We start from the raw sequence: 21,123 nt of genomic DNA, 5'->3' as shown, positions 1-21,123 counted from the left end.
CAGCGAGTCCGGATCTCTCTCTGCAGAGAGTCTGGATCCCCCCCCTACAGCGAGTCCGGATCTCTCTCTGCAGCTAATCTGGATCCCCCTCTGCAGCGAGTCTGGATCCCCCTCTGCAGCGAGTCCAGATCTCCCTCTGCAGCGAGTCCGGCTCTCTGCAGTGAGTCTGGATCTCTCTCTGCAGTGAGTCCGGATCCCCCTCTGCAGCGAGTCCAGATCTCCCTCTGCAGCGAGACAGGATCTGCAGAGAGTCTGGATCTCCCCCTGCGGCGAGTCCGGATCTCCTCCTGCAGCAAGTCCAGATCTCCCCCTGCAGCAAGTCCGGATCTCCCCCTGCAGCGAGTCCAGATCTCTCTCTGCAGCAAATCCGGATCTCCCTCTGCAGCAAGTCCAGATCTCCCCCTGCAGCAAGTCCGGATCTCCCCCTGCAGCGAGTCCAGATCTCTCTCTGCAGGAAATCCGAATCTCCCTCTGCAGCAAGTCCAGATCTCCCTCTGCAGCGAGTCTGGATCCCCCTCTGCAGCGAGTCCAGATCTCCCTCTGCAGCGAGTCCGGCTCTCTGCAGTGAGTCTGGATCTCTCTCTGCAGCGATTCCGGATCTCCCCCAGCAGTGAGTCCGGATCTCTCTCTGCAGTGAGTCTGGATCTCTCTCTGCAGCGATTCCGGATCTCCCTCTGCAGTGATTCCCGATCTCCCCCTGCAGCGAGTCCGGATCTTCCCTTGCAGCAAGTCCGGATATCCCCCTGCAGCAAGTCCGGATCTCCCTCTGCAGTGAGTCCGGATCTCCCTCTTCAGCGAGTCCGGATCCCCCCGTGCAGCGAGTCCGGATCCCCCCGTGTAGTGAGTCCGGATCTCCCCCTGCAGCAAGTCCGGATCTCCCCCTGCAGCGAGTCCGGATCTCCCCCTGCAGCGAGTCCGGATCTCCCCCTGCAGCAAGTCCGGATCTCCCCCTGCAGCGAGTCCGGATCTCCCCCTGCAGCGAGTCCGGATCTCCCCCTGCAGCAAGTCCGGATCTCCCCCTGCAGCGAGTCCGGATCTCCCCCTGCAGTGAGTCCGGATCTCCCCCTGCAGCAAGTCCGGATCTCCCTATTCAGCGAGTCCGGATCCCCCCCTGCAGTGAGTCCGGATCTCCCCCTGCAGTGAGTCCGGATCTCCCCCTGCAGCAAGTCCGGATCTCCCTATTCAGCGAGTCCGGATCTCCCCCTGCAGCGAGTCCGGATCTCCCCCTGCGGCAAGTCCGGATCTCCCTATTCAGCGAGTCCGGATCTCCCCCTGCAGTGAGTCCGGATCTCCCCCTGCAGCGATTCCGGATCTCCCCCTGCAGCAATTCCGGATCTCCCCCTGCAGTGAGTCCGGATCTCCCTCTGCAGTGAGTCCGGATCTCCCTCTTCAGCGAGTCCCGATCCCCCCGTGCAGCGAGTCCGGATCCCCCCGTGTAGTGAGTCCGGATCTCCCCCTGCAGCAAGTCCGGATCTCCCCCTGCAGCGAGTCCGGATCTCCCCCTGCAGCGAGTCCGGATCTCCCCCTGCAGCGAGTCCGGATCTCCCCCTGCAGCGAGTCCGGATCTCCCCCTGCAGCGAGTCCGGATCTCCCCCTGCAGCAAGTCCGGATCTCCCCCTGCAGCGAGTCCGGATCTCCCCCTGCAGTGAGTCCGGATCTCCCCCTGCAGCAAGTCTGGATCTTCCCCTGCAGTGAGTCCGGATCTCCCCCTGCAGCAAGTCCGGATCTCCCTATTCAGCGAGTCCGGATCCCCCCCTGCAGTGAGTCCGGATCTCCCCTTGCAGTGAGTCCGGATCTCCCCCTGCAGCAAGTCCGGATCTCCCTATTCAGCGAGTCCGGATCTCCCTCTTCAGCGAGTCCGGATCCCCCCGTGCAGCGAGTCCGGATCCCCCCGTGTAGTGAGTCCGGATCTCCCCCTGCAGCAAGTCCGGATCTCCCCCTGCAGCGAGTCCGGATCTCCCCCTGCAGCGAGTCCGGATCTCCCCCTGCAGCAAGTCCGGATCTCCCCCTGCAGCGAGTCCGGATCTCCCCCTGCAGCGAGTCCGGATCTCCCCCTGCAGCAAGTCCGGATCTCCCCCTGCAGCGAGTCCGGATCTCCCCCTGCAGTGAGTCCGGATCTCCCCCTGCAGCAAGTCCGGATCTCCCCCTGCAGTGAGTCCGGATCTCCCCCTGCAGCAAGTCCGGATCTCCCTATTCAGCGAGTCCGGATCCCCCCCTGCAGTGAGTCCGGATCTCCCCCTGCAGTGAGTCCGGATCTCCCCCTGCAGCAAGTCCGGATCTCCCTATTCAGCGAGTCCGGATCTCCCCCTGCAGCGAGCCCGGATCTCCCCCTGCGGCAAGTCCGGATCTCCCTATTCAGCGAGTCCGGATCTCCCCCTGCAGTGAGTCCGGATCTCCCCCTGCAGCGATTCCGGATCTCCCCCTGCAGCAATTCCGGATCTCCCCCTGCAGTGAGTCCGGATCTCCCTCTGCAGCGATTCCGGATCTCCCCCCCCCCCCCCCGCAGTGAGTCCGGATCTCCCCCTGCAGCGATTCCGGATCTCCCCCTGCAGTGAGTCCGGATCTCCCTCTGCAGCGAGTCCAGACCTCCCTCTGCAGCGATTCCGGATCTCCCCCTGCAGCGATTCCGGATCTCCCCCTGCAGTAAGTCCGGATCTCCCACTTCAGCGAGTCCGGATCCCCCTCTGCAGCAAGTTCGGATCCCCCCTTGCAGCGAGTCCGGATCCCCCCTTGCAGCGAGTCCGGATCCCCCCTTGCATCGAGTCCAGATCTCTCTCTGCAGTGAGTCCGGATCTCCCTCTGCAGTGTCCGGATCTCCCCCTGCAGCGAGTCCGGATCCCCCTCTGCAGCGATTCCGGATCTCCCTCTGCAGTGAGTCCGGATCTCCCCCTGCAGCAATTCTGGATCTCCCTCTGCAGTGAGTCCGGATCTCTCTCTGCAGTGAGTCCGGATCCCCCTCTGCAGCAATTCCGGATCTCCCCCTGCAGTGAGTCCGGATCTCTCTCTGCAGCGAGTCTGGATCCCCCTCTGCAGCGAGTCCGGATCCCCCCCTGCAGCGAGTCCGGATTTCCCTCTTCAGCGAGTCCGGATCTCCCTCTTCAGCGAGTCCGGATCTCCCTCTTCAGCGAGTCCAGACCTCCACCTGCAGTGAGTCCGGATCCCCCCCTGCAGCGAGTCCGGATCTCCCTCTTCAGCGAGTCAAGATCTCCCCCTGCAGGGAGTCCGGATCCCCCCCTGCAGCCAGTCCCGATCTCCCCCTGCAGTGAGTCCCGATCTCCCCTTGCAGTGAGTCCGGATCCTCCCCTGCTGTGAGTCCGGATCCCCCCCTGCAGCCAGTCCCGATTTCCCCCTGCAGTGAGTCCCGATCTCCCCCTGCAGTGGGTCCGGATCACCCCCTGCACTGAGTCCGGATCCCCCCTGCAGCAAGTCCGGATCTCTCCCTGTAGGGAGTCCGGATCACCCCCTGCAGCAAGTCCGGATCCCCGCCCTGCAGCAAGTCCGGATCTCTCCCTGTAGGGAGACTGGATCGCTCTCTGCAGTATTTACTTTGTGAATATCTGTGTAATTGACAGTGATGTTCCTGTGCCTTTGTAATCACCACGGGCTCACTCATCTATTCTGTACCTTTTTGTCTCCCTAGTGTATCAGGAATTTGACAATCTTTTAGAGGAACAGTCACCCACTGAGTCCTACATTGAGTGGCTGGATTCCATGGTGGACAGATGTGTTGTCAAGGTTGGTAAACAGAAGTTGACCTCACTTTCTAATCCAAGATTAATTGACTATATTTAAGGCTGAGATAGACAGAGAATTGGTCCTTCAGGCGTCAATGGGGAATGGGCAGGAAAGTGGAGTTGAAGCCATGATCACATTGAATGGTGGAGCAGGCTCGAGGGGCTTTATGATCTACTCCATCTCCGATTGTGCTCTTGCAAGTTGTGGTTTGCCCCTACATAAATGGGTCTTGGGAAAGATGTCATTCACACAGTTGGGATTGTAGTGAAGGAATATAATAGGCTGAATGGCTTCCTTCTGTGCTGCTAATTGTGATTTACTTGAGAGAAAGAAACATTCATATTCAGGGAGTGCCTTCACATGGAATGTATTAGAGAAGGTTGCTGACTGTTTTCACTCGAGGCTGACAGTTTGCACCCAGAAATGTTTTTCAGCGAGAGGGTAGATTTGTTAATCTGAATGAAGTGCTTTGCCAATTATAGGTCATCACTGAAGAGAGGGGGGAAAGAAGTACTTTTGATATCAAGATAATTCACAAATACCCACTCTCCTCCATTCCGACTTACCAATAGAGAATGTTTATTTTGTAGGTTGCAGCATTGAGGCCTGGGAGCCTGAAGAGAGTGGCTCGACAGTTCCTCTTGATGTGGTCCTGCTTTGGGACGAGAGTTATTCGGGACATGACCTTGCACAGCGCGCCGAGTTTTGGTAAGCTGCCCCGAGCTCACTTTCGTGTTGGTTCATCTTAGTTAACAGAGCCCTGACCTTCAGCACGTCCATGCAGCGTAAACTACATCACAGAGTGGAACTCATTTCCAACTTGATCGTCATTGCCGTGTCGATATCTTCCCCAGAGAGCACTAGAGGCTGAATGGCTGAATACTTTCAAAGCTGAGTTAGACAGATTTCTGATCCAGGAGGAAGTCAGATGGGCAAGGGTGGGACTGGGGTGATCTTTTTGAATGGTGGAGCAGGATCGATGGGCCTGATCAGATTTTTCTATTCTTATTTCACCGCAACTGCAGGCTTCTACCAGTGGAAAAGAGAAAACAAAATATAGAGTAAACTAGCAAGAAACATCAAAACAGATTGAAAAAAAACTTCTGTAGACATGTGAAATGAAGAATTTAGTAAATTTCCCTTCGAGAAAGAGACAGGAGAAATGGTAATAGGGAATAAGGAAATGGCAGAGCCAACAAACAAATTCTTTGTAGGTTATCTTCAGGATAGCAGAAACAAAAGACACTTCCAGAAATAATGGGAAACCATTGGGTTATTGTGAATGACGAACTTAAAGAAATTAGTATTAGCAAAGAAATAGCTTTGGAAAAGTTAATGGGGCTAAAAATCGACAAATCCTCTGGACCAGATGAGGTGCATCTGAGGTGCTAACAACAGAGAAAAGGGATGCATTGTTTTTGATGTTCCAGAATTCGCCACATTGTAGAAAAGTTTTCACGAGTTGGAAGGTAGCAAACATAACAAAGTAGGTATTAAGAACAGGAAAACGCTGTTTGGCCCCTCAAGCCTACTCCGCTATTTAATAAAGTCATGGCTGATATTCAACCTCAAGTCCATTGCTTGCCCAATCCCCGTAAACCTTGATCCCTTGAAAGTCCAAAAATCTATTGATCTCAGCCTTGATATATTCAACGTCTGAGCATTCACAGCTTTCTGGGGTAAAGGATTACAAAGATTCAAAGCCGACTGGGTGAAGAGATTTCTCCTCATCACAGTCCTAAATGGACAACCTCTTATTTTGAGACTGTGACCTCATGTTCTAGGGTTTTCAGCTGGGGATACATCGTCCCAGCATCTACCTATCATCTGCCTGAACCAATGATCAGAACAGAAGTAAAAAAGGAAATGAGAGGGACAAAGAGGGAACATGTACAAAAACTGGCAGCTAACATAGAAGAGATTCAGTATGGATATGTTATGGGCAAATTGTGTTTAACTGAGTTTTCTGATGAGGTAACACAGGATGATGAGGTAATTCGATTGATGTGGCGTACATGAACTTCCAAAAGACATTTGATGAAGTCTCACATAACAGGCTTTTCAGCAAAGTTGAAGATCATGGAAGAAAAGGGTCAGTGAGGGCATGTATATGAAGTTGGCTGAGTGACAGGAAACAGAATAGTGGGGGACAGTTTTGGGAATGGAGGAAGGTATACTTCGGTTTGAGGCCCATCGCTGCTTTTCTTGATCTATCTTAATGTCTCGGGCTTGGGCTGCAGGGTACGAATTTGAAAGGTTCAAAGATTGCTGATGGCAGAGAACTTCATTGTGATCTGTGAGAAGGAGAGTGATAAACTTCGACAGGGCACAGACAAGCTGCAATGGGCAGATACGTGGCAAATAAAATTTGACAGAGAGAACTAAAATTTGGGACGAGAGTTATTCGGGACATGACCTTGCACAGCGCGCCGAGTTTTGGTAAGCTGCACTGAGTTCACTTTCGTGTTGGTTCATCTTAGTTAACAGAGCCCTGACCTTCAGCAGGTTCGTGCAGCATAAACTACATCACAGAGCGGAACTCATTTCCAATTTGATCGTCATTGCCGTGTCGATATCTTCCCCCAGAGAGCACTAGAGGCTGAATCGCTGAATACTTTCAAAGCTGAGTTAGACAGATTTCTGATCCAGGAGGAAGTCAGGTGGGCAGGGGTGGGACCGGGGTGATCTTTTTGAATGGTGGAGCAGGATCGATGTAGTAGGAAGAATGAGGAGAGACAACATAAAATGAGGGGTACAACTCTAAAGGGGCTGCAGGAACAGAGGTGGAGGGTGGGGTTATGTGCACAAATCATTGAAGGTGGCGGGGAGATTGAGAAAGGATGTGGGAACCTAGGTTTTGTAAATAGAGGCGAAGAGTATGTCAGCATGAAAGTTATGGTGATCCTTTGTAAAATGCAGGCTCATCCTCAACTGGTGTCCAATTCTGGGCACCACACTTTAGGAAGATGGGAAGTGTTTCGATAGGGCATAGAAAATATTTACAAAATGGTTCCAGGAAAAAGGGACTTGAGTCATGTAAATAGAGTGGAGAAATTGAGGCTGTTCTCCTTGGAGGAGAGACGTTTGAGAGGAGATTTTATAGAGGTGCTCAAAATCATGAGAGGTCTGAGCAGGCTAGATAGAGAGAAACGGTTCCCATTGGTGCAAAGGTCAAAAAATCAAAGGACACAAATTTAAAATGACTGGCAATATGAACCAAAGGCAACATGAGGAAAAATGTATATTCGCAGCGAATGGAATGCACTGCCTGAGAGTGTGGTGGAGGCAGATTCAATCATTTACTATTCTCCCCACGTCTGTGTGGGTTTCACTCTCTCCCCCCCCCCCCCCCCCCCCCCCCCCCATCCCAAAGATGTGCAGGTTAGGTGGATTGGCCACACTAAATTGCCCTTGACTGGAAAAAAAATAATTGGGTATTCTAACTTTAAAACAAAAATCATGGTTTACAAAAAAGGTAATTATATAATCTCCTTCACGGTAGTTCAAGTGGCTAGCACTGTGGCTTCACAGCGCCAAGGTCCCAGGTTCGATTCCCCGCTGGGTCACTGTCTGTGCGGAGTCTCTGCACATCCTCCCCGTGTCTGCGTGGGTTTCCTCCGGGTGCTCCGGTTTCCTCCCACAGTCCAAAGATGTGCAGGTTAGGTGGATTAGCCGTGATAAATTGCCCTTAGTGGCCAAAAAGGTTAGGAGGGGTTCTTGGGTTACGGGGATAGGGTGGAAGTGAGGGCATAAGTGGGTCGGTGCAGATTCGATGGGCCGAATGGCCTCCTTCTGCACTGTATCTTCTATGTTCTATATTCTATGTTCGTTCTAAAATCATTCCATGCCCTGATGATGTGCGACGGTACTTTAGACCACTATCTTGTTGGACCTCTAGACTCACAGAATTGTGAAAACACAGACCGAGGCCATTCAGCCCATCTTCAGTGCACAGGCCCTCTGAATGAGCGAGTCACCAAGTGCTATTCCTTTGCATTCTCCTTGTAACCCTCCACAGTCCTCTTTTCAGATAATAATCCGATTCCCTCTTGAATATCTCCATTGAACCTTCCTCCACCACATTCTCAGGCAGCGCATTCCAGATCCTAGCCATTTGCTGTGTGAAGAAGATTCTCCTCATGTCTCTGTTGCTTCTTTTCCCAATCACCTTAAATCTGCTTAAATCATGCTCGATCCTTCCACCAATGGGAATAGCTTTTCCCCTATCCACTCTGTCGAGGCCCCTCATGATTCTGAATGACCATCAAATCTCTTCACAACCTACTCTTCTCCAAGAGAACCGCCCCAACTTCACCAGTCTATCTACGTAATTGAATTTGATGTCGTCTTTCAACATCTTTGCATTTTCTTCCCCCTTTGGGGTTTTGTGCGCAGTTTTAAAAATTGCCATTTCTTTTGAACCAAAAATCTGTTTTGCATACAAGCTGGTAAACCTTGTCAAATCTTGCTGACTTTGTTCTTACGGTGAGCTGCAGCAGTGAAGGCAGCCAGTTTCCAACAAAGGGCCTCCCCCTCCCTGTCTCTGCATTTCAAAGGCACAGTCGGGGTTGGGGGAGTATTTTGATAAAGGTCTCCTCTTTCAGAAATGACTAATTGACAATAGCCACCCTCCAAGAATCGCTGCATGTTGGTGTTTTATGGGGCTGCGTGTCGCTCTCTTTGTGAGTTGTCACTGATGTTTACAGTTGGTAACCCATATATGGAAATCGTATTATCTAGTGCAACTTAATAGCATGAAGTCCCTTTCAGATCCAATTCCCTGGTCCCATCTGGTTAAGAACCTTTCTCGTTTAGTGTTGCTCAAGCCCTTTCTTGCTGTTCTATTCAGTCAATCCGTCGTTTTTAATACATTAGCCTGTGCATTTTAATTAAAAGTGACTGGTTTAATGCAACTTATCGCATTCATATTTCAATTGAAACAAAATCCACGGGAATTCCTTTGTCACAAGAAAACACCTAGTGGCGCCAAAGGAAAGATTATGAATATTAATGCTTTATTCTGATCATTTTGAGGCTGGGAAAACCAACAGTAAAGATAGGCCCCAGTAAAATTCCCAAGAAACAAAGGAGTAAATGGGGAATTTTAAAGGAACGACATGGGGTGGCACCGTGATACATTGGTTAGCACTGCTGCCTCGCATCACCAGGAACCCGGGATCAATTCCGGCCTTGGGTCACCGTCTGTGTGGAGTTTGCACGTTCTCCCTGTGTTTGTGTGGGTTTCCCTGCAGATGCTCCGCTTTCCTACCACTGTCCAAAGATGTGCAGGTTAGGTGGATTGGGCATGATTAATGGGGATAGGTTGGGGCCGTGGACCGAGGCTAGGGCGTTCTTTCGGAGGGTTGCTGTAGATTGAATGGTCTCCTTCTGTACTGTATGGAGTCTATGGTGAGCAGGCCCCTAGCCTTGCAGGAGTAACAAGAGAAGGGCTCAACTTGGCAGCATCCCACCAAGGTAGATGGTGGAATTTAAATTCAGTGAATTAATCTGGAATATAAAGCTAGTCTCATTAATTATGACCGTGAAATCATTGTAGATTGTCGTAAAAACCACCTGCTTCCCTAACGCCCTTTCGGGAAGGAAATCTGCCGTCCTTACCTGGTCTGGCCGACATGTGACTCTCCATCCACAGCAATGAGTTTGACTCAACTGCCCTCTGAAATGGCCGAGCAAGTCATTCAATTGTGTAAGGAATGAAACCGGACAGATCATCTGGCATTGACCTAAGCATTGGAAATGACAATGGCAAATGCAGCCCTGTCGACCCTGCCAAGTTCCCCTCACTAACATCTGGGGGCAGGTGCCAAAAATGGGAATGTTGTTGCACAGACTAGTCAAGCAACAGCCTGAAATAGTCATTCTCATGGAATCATACTTTACAGATAATGTCCCAGACACCACTATTACCATCCCTGGGTATGTGCCGCCCCCACACCAGGAAAGCCTCATCAGAGGTGGTGGGCGGCACAGTGGTTTACAGTCATGGAGGAGTTGCCTCAGCACTGACTCTGGATCTCATGACATCAAACATGAGCAAGGAAACCTCCTGCTGGTCAATCCCCCTGCTGATCAATCCCCCTGCCCCTTAGCAGATGAATCAGTACTCCTCTATGTTGAATATCACTTGGAGAAATGACTGTGGGTGGCAAGGCTAGTCTCAGTAATAATTACTCTGGGTGGAGGGCTTCAATGTCCATCATGTAGCATCCCTACTGACCGAGCTGGCTGAGTCCTAAAGGACACAGCTGCTTTACTGGGTCCACAGCAGGTGATCAGGGAGCCAACACGAGGGACAAAACTACTTGACCTCATTCTAACATTCTGACACATGTCCATGGCAGTAAGAGTGACCACCGCACAGTTCTTGTAGAAACAAAGTCCCATCTTCACATTGAGGGCACTGTCCATCGTGTTATGTGACACGACCACCGTGCTAAGTGGGATAGATTTAAAGCAGATCTAGCCACGCAAAACTGGGCATCTATCAGACTCTGTGGTCCATCACCAGCAGCAGAATTGTACTCGACCATAATCTGTAACCGCATGGCCAGGCATATCCCCCAATCTACGATTACCACTGAGCCAGGGGATCAACCCTGGTTCAATGAAGAGAACAGGAGAGCATGTCAGGAGCAACGCCAGGCATACCTAAAAATAACGTTTCAACCTGGCAATGCTGCAACTCAGGACTTCTTGGGCTAAGTGAATGGGCAAGAACACGGCAGATGGAAGATAGTGTGAATAAGGGTGAAATTATCCACTTTAGTGGGAAAATCAGAAAGTATTTCTTAAATGGTGAAAGATTAGGAAATGTTGATGTCCAAAGAGGCCTGGGTATCCTTGTTCATGAGTTGCTAAAAGCTAGCATGCAGGTTCAGCAAGCAATTAAAAAGCAAATGGTATATTGACCATAATTGCAAAGGGATTTAAGTGCAGGAGTAAAGATTTCCTGCTGCAATTGTATAAAGCCTTGGTGAGACCACACCTGGGGTATTGGGTGCAGTTTTGGTCTCCTTATCTAAGGGAAGATATGATTGCCATGGAGGAAGTGCGCTGAGCGTTCACCAGACTAATCCCTGGGGTGATGAGGTTGTTTTATGAGGAAACTGGGCCTGTGTTCTCCAGAGTTTGAAGGAATGAGAGGTGATCTTCATGAAACACTCAACATTTTTACAGGGCGTAACAGGGTAGATGTGGATCGAATGGTGAATCTAAAACCAGGGATGTAGTCTTAGAATAAGGGACATTGAGATGAGGAGAGATCTCTTCACTCAGACATGAATCTCCTGCTTGTCAAGCCGCTACTTGTTCAGGAGGCAATATAAATCAGTGAGCACAAGGGCGATAGCGGAATTGGGACTTCATCCAAATGTAATTGCTCAGCTCCTAGTCAAAAATGCTTCAGCGTCATACTTTGGAGGGGGGGGGGGGGGGGGGGGGGGGGGGAGGGGATTTTCCACCTCCCCCCCCTCCCTAATTTATAGCTGGTGAGAATGGCAGAAGGAAGGGAGATTCAAGCGAGTGTCCCAAAACACAATTTAAGCAGGTGGAATTCTCCTGCTCGATTGCCCCCACTCCCTTCACCAGTGACGTAACAGGGTTCTACCATGCAACGACAAGAACCTCATTTTACTACAATTGCACATGATTAGTGGGCTACACCACTGAAACAATCCCCCCACGCTGGAAAGTCCCCTCACTGGCGGAGTGTGGCCACGTCAGTGGGGTTTACAACAGGTTTTAAAAACAGGGAACTGCTGAGCAGAACCCGCCAGGGGCACACAGGTACGTACAGCACCAAGGTGGGGGAGGGTCATGCCCAGGCAGTGCCCTGCACTGCCCTCTCTTCCACCACCCACCCCCCCTTTCCCCCCACCTACCCCATGACACCACCTCCCCAGACAAGAAAATAGGAACAGACTGAAACTATTTTCATGCAGAAAGCAAAACACTTTATATTCGCTCGCACCTACTGTCCAGAATTGGGTACCCGTTATCAGCTTGGCTATTTCGGGTCAGTCTTCATATTGTGTTATAGTGTAATAATGAATTGACTTCCTGTTCTATATCTCTCGGTTGAATTACTGAGACTAAAAATGGGAAGGGATGTAAAATGGGTCTCCTGCTCGCTATTAATGATTTCTTTTTTATTCATTCATGGGATGTGGGTATCGCTGGCTTGGCCAGCAATTATTGCCCTTCAGTAATTACCTTGAACTGAATGGGTTGCTCGGCCATTTCAAAAGACATTTAAGAGTCAATCACGTTCGTCCAATATAAAAATCAATCCAATGACTGAATAACCTCAGAAAATCTGGAGATGGATAATAAAAACAGCCTTCACTGAACCATCAGCAAAGAATTATTGAACTAAATGGCGGTGCATCATAAATGTTTCAATAAATGTCTTTCACCTGCTTCAGGCTCGTTCCACCTAATCCACTTGACATTTGATGACTACGTACTTTATCTTCTGGAATCTCTGCACTGTCAGGAGAGAGCGAACGAACTAATGAGGGCAATGAAAGGAGAAGGCAGTTCAGGTAAAGACTGAAAATTACTACGAGTTTCATGGTCATCGCTCCACCATTGGTGGCTGTACCTTCAGCTACCTGGGACCTAAGCTCTGAAATCTTCTCCCCTAACCTCTCCACCTCCTTTAAGTTATCTACAAATGGCCTGGACTTGGGTGTACAGGGCACAAATTTCAAAGATTGTAGATGACACAAAACTTGGTTTTACAAATAGCTGCAGAGAGTACACAAACAAGGAAGTGATTTTAAACCTTTATAAAACACTGGCTCAGTCTCAGCTGTGAATCACGTTCAAATCTGAGCATCGCACTTTAAGAAGGATGTGAAGATCTTGGAGAGGGTGCAGAGGAGATTTAATAGAATGGCAGCAGGGATGAGAGATTTCAGTTACATGGTGAGAGTGGACTAGCTGGGATCTGAAGTAGAAAAGGCTAAAAGGAGATTAACTGTAGGTAGTCATGAATTATTTTCATAGAGTACATATAAGGAGAAACCTTCAGTGGCAGAAGGGTCAATAATCAGAGTGATAGACAATAGAACCAAAAACAATATGAGGAAATGGTTTTTTCATATTGTGAGTTGAATGCGCAGCTTGAAGGGCTGCGGAAGCAAATTAATTGTAATTTTCAAATACTTGAAGGAAAGATATTATCCAGCTTTGAGGATAAAGCAGGGGAGTATGGGACTAATTCGATAGTTTTTTCAGCGCTGGCGCAGGGACAATGGCTTGAATGGCCTCCTCCGTGCTGCATAGCTCTATGGTCCTAAAGCTCTCTCATTTCTTTGATCAAATTTTTGGGCATCTATCCTCTTGGTGACAAATTATGTTTGAACATATGAACATAGAAATGAGGAACATGAACAAAGAACAAAGAAAATTACAGCATAGGAACAGGCCCTTCTGCCCTCCCAGCCTGCACCGATCCAGATCCTTTATCTAAACCTATCTATTTTCAGATTTTTATTGAATTCAAAATTTCACCATCTGCAGTGGTGGGATTTGAAACTGGATCCTCAGAGCATTACCGTGGGGCTCAGTTTACTCCTCCCCCAACAATACCACTACACCACTGCCTCCCGCCCACCCCCCCCCCCCCCTCCCCCCACCCTCAATGACTCCCTTGTCAATCAAAAAGCTGTGTGACTCAACCTTGAGTAAAATCACTGGGCCAGACTCCACTGCTTACTGGGGAAGAGAATTCCACACAGTTATGATCCTCTGAGAGAAGAAATTTCTCCTCATCTCCCTCTTAAATGAGAGACCCCTTATTTTCAAACTGTGCCCCAAATTTTAGACTCCCCACAAGGAGATCCATCTTATCATTACCTACCCTTCAAGCCCCCTCAAAGTTGTAAATGTTTCAATAAAACCGTCTGCCATTCTCCAGTGTAAACTCCAGTGTAAATCCAGAATAAACTCCAATGAATAGAGACCCAAACTGCCCAACCTTTCCTCAAACAAGAAACTACGTATCCCTGGAATCAGCCTAGAGAACCTTCTCTAAACTGCTTCCAATGCAAGTCTATCCATCCTTAAGTAAGGAGTGCAGAATTATACACAGTACTCCAGGTGCAGTCCCACCACTGCCCATCAGAGTTGCAGCAAACCTTCCCTACTTCATACTCCAACCTCTTGAAACAAAGGCCAACATTCCATTTCCCTTCTTAATTATTTGTTCTTCCTGCCTGATAACCTTTTATAGTTCATTAACAAGGACACCCAGGTCCCTCCGAACCATAGCATTCTGCAGCCCCTTTCAATTTAAATAGCATTCTGCTTTTCTATTCTTTCTGTCAAGTGGACATACTCATTTCCCCCCACATTTCCCACCACATTATAACATCCCCATGAAGCTCCTTGAGATATTTTACTCTGCTCTATACAAGTAAACGTTGCTGCCATTCCCAGTTCTTTGTTTTCCATATCCTTTAGATTCCCTCGCTGTACACTGCACAGTTACCATTGTATCTGTAAACATGGCGAGATGTTTATGCCAATGGCTAACCATCAGCACTGACCAATCACTGATGAACACTCTGGATCTTTATATCAATGTGCAGGAGACAGAAGGGAAGATGCGGGACAGTCAGATCAGAGCCCTCAAACACAATCACCAGGCCCTTTCTCTCCTGCAAAATCTGTCACTGCGGAAATTCAACCGGCCTCACCTGTCAGCAGCCAGTCTCCCGAATACACTGGATTAACAGCACCAGGTGAGCAACAGAATGCTACAGTCCCGAGGAAATAAGGGAGGGAAAGTGTGTAAGTGCGGGATTAATGAATAGTGAAGAGAATGGGCCGGATTTCTGTCTCCCCAATGGAGATATGAATCGGGTTGTGAAAGGTGATTTCGTTTTTTTGCTGGAAAACCAATTTTCCTCTGCTTTCCCAACACCACATCATTATCGGCGTGACCTTTTTGCGGGTCTTCCAAAGTGAGCACCACATGAAATTTGTATTTAAAAAAAAGACCACCTTGGGGGGTTTGTGACTACTGAGGGAAGCCTGCCCAGGAGTTGGAAACATTCTGAAAGGTAAATGTAAAATGTTTTGACATCTTTGGATGCCACTATTGGATACTGTGTTGTCATGTAAATGTGTTTGAGTACAGTGATTCATCATAGAGATCTGTTCATCAAAGGTAAGTTAACCATCATTGCATGTGTTGTCATTCATGACAGTGCTTTTTCCTTTGAAGAAAGTGTCATAATAAATTAAAATGTAAAGTGATGTGAAACAAGTCATGTCAGAGGTTTTGAGTAGATATTAAAGATATCAAGGGGTCTGGGGATAACGCGGAAAAATGACATTGAGGTAGAAGATCAACCATGATCTGGTTGCATTTTGTGCTATGATTTAAATTGACTGGCAACTCTGGCTATTAAAAAACCCTACTTTTGAAAAGTTGATAACAATCTCTGCACTTGCTCCCCTGCATTGATTGACAGGCACTCAACTTTGGCTCTGGGTCACTGTCCATGTGGAGTTTGCACATTCTCCCCATGTTTGCGTGGGTTTCACCCCCACAACCCAAAGATATGTAGGGTAGGTGAATTGGCCACACTAAATTGCCCTTTAATTGGAAAAAATGAATTGGGTGCACTAAATCTATGAAAAAAAAAAGGAAAAAACTTTGCAAATGGAATGGGACACCATTCAGTTCTGGTAAATTCAGGCAATTTAGCTGGAAGCTTTTGCTTTGGCAGCTGTAGCATTAATGAATGCTTGGCTGGCTTTCAAAAGCCAATAATGGCTTCAGCTCAGCGGGTGATCTATTGAACCAAAAATACTTGGGACTTTTTGAAGAACTGTAATAATAGAATATGCCTTTGATGTTTTTCTTATTTATTTACAACTCTAATGAGAACTTAAAGGATTACAACTTTTAGGGAGGAGGTACTAGTCTTTTTCTCTTTCTCGCAGCAATGATAGCGTGTTTGAATTCAGAGTTTTATTAAATTGTTAGTTTTTTTAAAGTATTTTAAAATAATTCCCATCGCAATTGTATGACCCCTGAGAACATTTATATGGTGCATTATGGGTGAGTGGAAATAAAAGATTCATGGGGGCATAGAGCTGTCATGGGGTTGCATGGATGATCTGAAGGGGCATAGGATGGCATTGGGGTGGATAGGAGGGTGAGGGGTGAGGTTTAGGGGGCTTTTAAACAATCTTGGGAACTGGGCTGCAGTGTTAGAGAACTGAGGTGATCCTTCTAACCAGCCCACCTCTGCACACATAGTCCTCACACACTTGTGTTAAAATATCCTGGGCAAATTTACACATGGGTTGGGTGTGCATTTTGGAAGATGTAAGAGTGTTACCTTTTTGCAGGGCTATGGAGAATGAGCAGTAGTTGTACTAGTTGTACTGGCGGAGATACAATGGGCTGAATGTCCTCTTCGGTGCTGTAGCACTCTGGGATTCTAAAATCCCTTGCAAAGGAGGGCATGGGCTTTCCAGAACCATGCAGCCTCTTGCTGACAAAGCTCCCAGAGTGCTGTTAAATAGGCAATTTCAGGATACAGACTTACCAGGGGTTGCAAACAGTGAATTTGATTAATTCGCAAAGCATACGGCATTGAGGTATTGAGTAGATACTAAAGATATCAAGGGATATGGGGATAATGCGGGAAAATGACATTGAGTTAGAAGATCAACCATGATCTAGTTGAATGGCAGAGCAGGCTCGAAGGGCTGAATGGCATCCTTCTCCTCTTACGACTTACGATCTTGGGAAGTCATCCTGAATGTATAAAGCTCTGGTTATGCCACAACTAGAGCATTGAATCCAGTTCTGATACTGTAGGAAGGATGTGAGGGATCCTTGAGAGGTTGCAGAGAAGGTTTACCAGAGAGCTTCCAAGGATGAGGGATTTAAATACAAGATTAGTTTGGAGAAGCTAGTGTTGTTCTCCTTGGAGCAAAGGAGCTTGACGGGATAGAGGTGGGCAACATTATGATAGATTCAGATAAGGTAGCCAAAGGAAAAGGTGTACCCATTAGCTGATTATACAAAGATTAAAGGTTTTGGGCAAGAGATACATGGGATGTGGGAAAGAACTTTGCGCAGTGAATGAGAATGACCGGGAACCCATTGCCCATTGAGGGTGGTGGAACCAGAGACGGGAATGATTTCAAAAGGGGGTTGGAGGGGCTCATGAGGGAAATAAACTTGTAGGGTGACAGGGGTAGAGCAGGAGTGAGGCGGGCGGGGGCAGGGGGGGGGGGGGGGGGCAGGAATGTTAGTGGCTGGAGCATGGATTTGATGGTCCAAATGGCCTCTTCTCTGCTGTAATGACTCTGACTCAACGATGGTGAAAGAACACGAGTATCTTATGTATGGCTATGAGAGAACCAGATGCCAAATGCTGCTCTTGGTTTTCATGGACTGTCGATCAGATATGCTGCAGCTACTGCGTATTGGTGTGACCCATTGTGTCTGTGTCTGTGTAGGCTCTCTGACAGAGCTTTCCATTAGTCCCACTAAGCTGCTCTTTCCCCAGACCTTTTCTTTTCAAGTGCTCATCTAATTCAATTTAGCCCTCCCTGCTGTGGTTCAGTGAGAAGTATCCCTGCCTCTGAATCAGAAGGTGATGGTATCAGTATTCACCAAAGAGAAGGAATTGGTGGATGTTGAGTCTGGAGGAGGGTGTGTAAATAGCCTAGGTCACATTGAGATCCAAAAAGACGAGGTGTTGGGCGTCTTGAAAAATATTAAGGTAGGTAAGTCCCCAGGGCCTGATGGGATCTACCCCAGTATACTGAAAGAGGCTGGAGAGGAAATTGCTGAGGCCTTGACAGAAGTCTTTGGATCCTCACTGTCTTCAGGTGATGTCCCGGAGGACTGGAGAATAGCCAATGTTGTTCCTTTGTTTAAGAAGGGTAACAAGGATAATCCAGGGAACTACAGGCAGGTGAGCCTTACATCAGTGGTAGGGAAATTAGCGGAGAGAATTCTTCGAGACAGGATCTACTCCCATTTGGAAGCAAATGGACGTATTAGCGAGAGGCAGCACGGTTTTGTGAAGGGGAGGTCATGTCTCACTAACTTGATAGAATTTTACGAGGAGGTGACAAAGATGATTGATGCATGGATGTTGTCCATATGGACTAGTTAGGCCTTTGACAAGGTGCCTCATAGCAGACTGGTACAAAAGATGAAGTCACATGGGATCAGGGGTGAGCTGGCAAGATGGAAGAACTGGCTAGGTTATAGAAGGCAGAGAGTAGCAATGGAAGGGTGCTTTTCTGATTGAAGGGCTGTGACAAGTGGTGTTCCGCAGGGAAAAGTGCTGGGACCGTTGCTGTTCATTGTACATATAAATGATTTGGAGGAAAATATAACTGGTCCGATTAGTAAGTTTGCAGACGACACAAAGGTTGGTGGAATTGCGGATAGCGATGAGGGCTGTCAGAGAATACAGTAGGATTTAGATCGTTTCGAGATTTGGTCGGTGAGATGGCAGATGGAGTTTAATCCAGACAAATGTGAGGTAATGCATTTTGGAAGGTCTGATGCAGGTAGGGAATATACAGTGAATGATAAAACCCTCAAGAGTATTGACGGTCAGAGAGATCTAGGTGTACAGGTCCACCGGTCACTGAAAGGGGCAACACAGGTGGAGAAGGTAGTCAAGAAAACATACGGCATGCTTGCCTTCATTGGCCGAGGCATTGAGTATTAAAATTGGCAAATCATGTTGCAGCTGTATAGAACCTTAGTTAGGCCACACTTGGAGTATAGTGTTCAATTCTGGTCGCCACACTACCAGAAGGATGTGGAGACTTTAGAGAGGGTGTAGAAGAGATTTACCAGGATGTTGCCTGGTATTGAGGGCATTAGCTAGGAGGAGAGGTTGAATAAACTCGGTTTGTTCTCACTGGAACGAAGGAGGTTGAGGGGCGACCTGATAGAGGTCTACAAAATTATGAGGGGCATAGACAGAGTGGATAGTCAGAGGCTTTTTCCCAGGGTAGAGGGGTCAATTACTAGGGAGCATAGATTCAAGATGCAAGGGGCAAGATTTAGAGGAGATGTATGAGGCAAGTTTGTTACACAGAGGTAGTGGGTGTCTGTAACCCGCTGCCGGAGGAGGTGGTGGAAGCAGGGACGATAGTGACGTTTAAGGGGCATCTTGACAAATACATGATTAGGATGGGAATAGAGGGATACGGACCCCAGAAGTGCAGAAGATTTTAGTTTAGACGGGCAGCATGGTCGGCACAGGCCTGGAGGGCTGAAGGGCCTGTTGCTGTGCTGTACTTTTCTTTGTTCTTTGGTTGAAGCCCCTACTCCAAAGGCCTGAGCACAGTAATCTCAGCTGACACACTTTTGGAGGTGCTGTCATTTAGGTGAGAATTTAAAATGAGGCTTTCTGCTCTCGCAGATGAACGGCAAAGGTCCCACGGCACAATTTCAAAGAAGAGCTTCCCCGTATCCTGGACAATGTTTATCCCTCAAACACTTAAACGAATGATCTTCTCATGATGTCTTTGCTGTTTGTGGGAGTTTCCTGTGAACAAATTGGTTGCCATGTTTTCTCCATTACAACAGTGACTGCCCTGCAAAAGTGCTTGATTGTCTGTTCAGCAAAGCTTTGGAACACCCTCATCCACTAGTGTTTGAGGCCATGCACCATGAGAATGAGCAGACAGAGGAGATGATAAGAAGCTATATAAATGAAAATCTTCCCTTTGATCTTATACTCAAGTTGATATTCTTCATCTCTTGTTTATCATTCGTAACCAGATTACAGTCCAGGTTGTTGCAGCTTTATGTATTTTCCCACACAAATTATTTATATGGAACTCCCGAATGTCATGAGCAAACATATATATATTTTTAAAGTTATTCTAAAAATATTCTTTCAATAGGACTATGATTGTGTGTCCAGTTAAGACGTCTGCTCCTGTTACAATTACGTTCAATTTAAGGAATTGTATGATAGTTTAGTCTGCTGTCCCTAGGTGTTTATGAATCTTTGTTTTGCCAGGAGCAGTCCAATCATACACTTGGTCTCTGACGTATACTGTTACAACAGGCTCCGCACCACCTGACAGCCCACAGCCGCTACCCTGTATGAGAAGCAATAATGTGCCCACAGCGTCCTCAACTCACAGAATGCCAGTCTACCCACACAGAGAGGAACATGGGTAGGTCTTTCACTTCTTAGTCACCCAATGGTTTATTGAATTAGGTTTCTGGTGTTGGTTGGGCTCCTTAACATGGTGGAGCAGACTTGTAACTGGACATGAAATTGTGAACTAAATCGATATGCTGTATGAATATACGAACATACAAATTGGGAGTCAGAATAGGCCATTCGGCCTCTCGGGCCTGCTCCCCCATTCATTAGGATCATGGATGATCTGATTGTGGCCTCAACGTCACTTTCCTGCTTACTTCCAATATCAGCTAACAAGGGAGTCAATCTACTTTTGCCTTAAAAATATTAATTGATCCTGACTCCACCACTCTCTGGAGATGGGAATTCCACAGACTAATGACCCTCTGAGAGAAAAGGTTTCTTCTCATCTCCGTCATAAATGGGAAACCCATTAATTTTAAATCAGTGTTCCTTAGCTCTAGGCCCTCCTACAAGGTAAGACATCCATTCAGCATCCACTCTGTCCTCTGCCCTTTAGGATTTTATATATTTCATTAAGATCACTTCTCATGCTTCTAAACTCCAATGGATACAGGCCCAACCTGTCCATCCTTTCCTCATAAGATAACCTGTTCATCCCATGAATCAGTCAAGTGACCCTTCTCTGAACTGTTTCTATTCCAATTATGTACTTCCTTAAATAGGAGAACATAACCGTATATGGTACTCCAGATATGGTCTCACCCAAACACTGTAGCAAAATATCTCTGCTATTATATTCCATTCCCCTTGTAAGAAATTACAACATGCCATTGTAAGAAATGACAGCTTCCTATATTCCCTGCTTATTCTCTTATTTCTCCTTTATTTATTTTTGCCATTTTCATCAATGGATGATGAATGGACATCTGAATTTAAGGCAAACATCCTGTATCTTTAATTCAAACAGAATAATCCAAAGGCTATGCTGGTTTAAACAGGGATTCTAGACTGGCTGGCACCACTGAGAGAGCTGGGTTGGGACTCGGTTGATTAATTTGGCTGGTGGCTAACGAATTGGCCTAAAAAGCTGTGCCCTGCCTGGTAACAGGTGGTGATTGGATATTATTCCACTGGAATTCTGTTGAGAGTCCCAAGGTTTCAGTTTTGATTCTGGCTTAGTGAAGGCATCCAACTAACTGTCTCCAGAAGGATTCAGCTAACGCTGTCCAGAAATATCCAG

General features: G+C 47.6%; 1 protein-coding gene across 3 annotated transcripts in view; it reads left to right on the top strand.

Moving 5' to 3' along the window:
* rfx4 (regulatory factor X, 4) overlaps nucleotides 1-21,123 on the top strand; it is a 146,657-nt gene that overhangs the window by 96,107 nt on the left and 29,427 nt on the right. For 2 of the 3 annotated variants that reach the window (XM_038781178.1, XM_038781177.1), the window contains 5 exons: nucleotides 3,641-3,735; nucleotides 4,326-4,443; nucleotides 12,180-12,299; nucleotides 14,352-14,504; nucleotides 19,788-19,947. In XM_038781178.1, the coding sequence (XP_038637106.1) occupies nucleotides 3,641-3,735; nucleotides 4,326-4,443; nucleotides 12,180-12,299; nucleotides 14,352-14,504; nucleotides 19,788-19,947 (646 nt within the window). The remainder of the gene's footprint in view (nucleotides 1-3,640; nucleotides 3,736-4,325; nucleotides 4,444-12,179; nucleotides 12,300-14,351; nucleotides 14,505-19,787; nucleotides 19,948-21,123) is intronic. The other variant, XM_038781179.1, reaches the window with a different exon arrangement.

Source organism: Scyliorhinus canicula, chromosome 20 (assembly GCF_902713615.1).
Source record: "Scyliorhinus canicula chromosome 20, sScyCan1.1, whole genome shotgun sequence".
Lineage (NCBI taxonomy): Eukaryota > Metazoa > Chordata > Chondrichthyes > Carcharhiniformes > Scyliorhinidae > Scyliorhinus > Scyliorhinus canicula.
The sequence above is the reverse complement of the archived record's forward strand: the minus strand, read 5'-3'. Positions and strand labels throughout refer to the sequence as shown.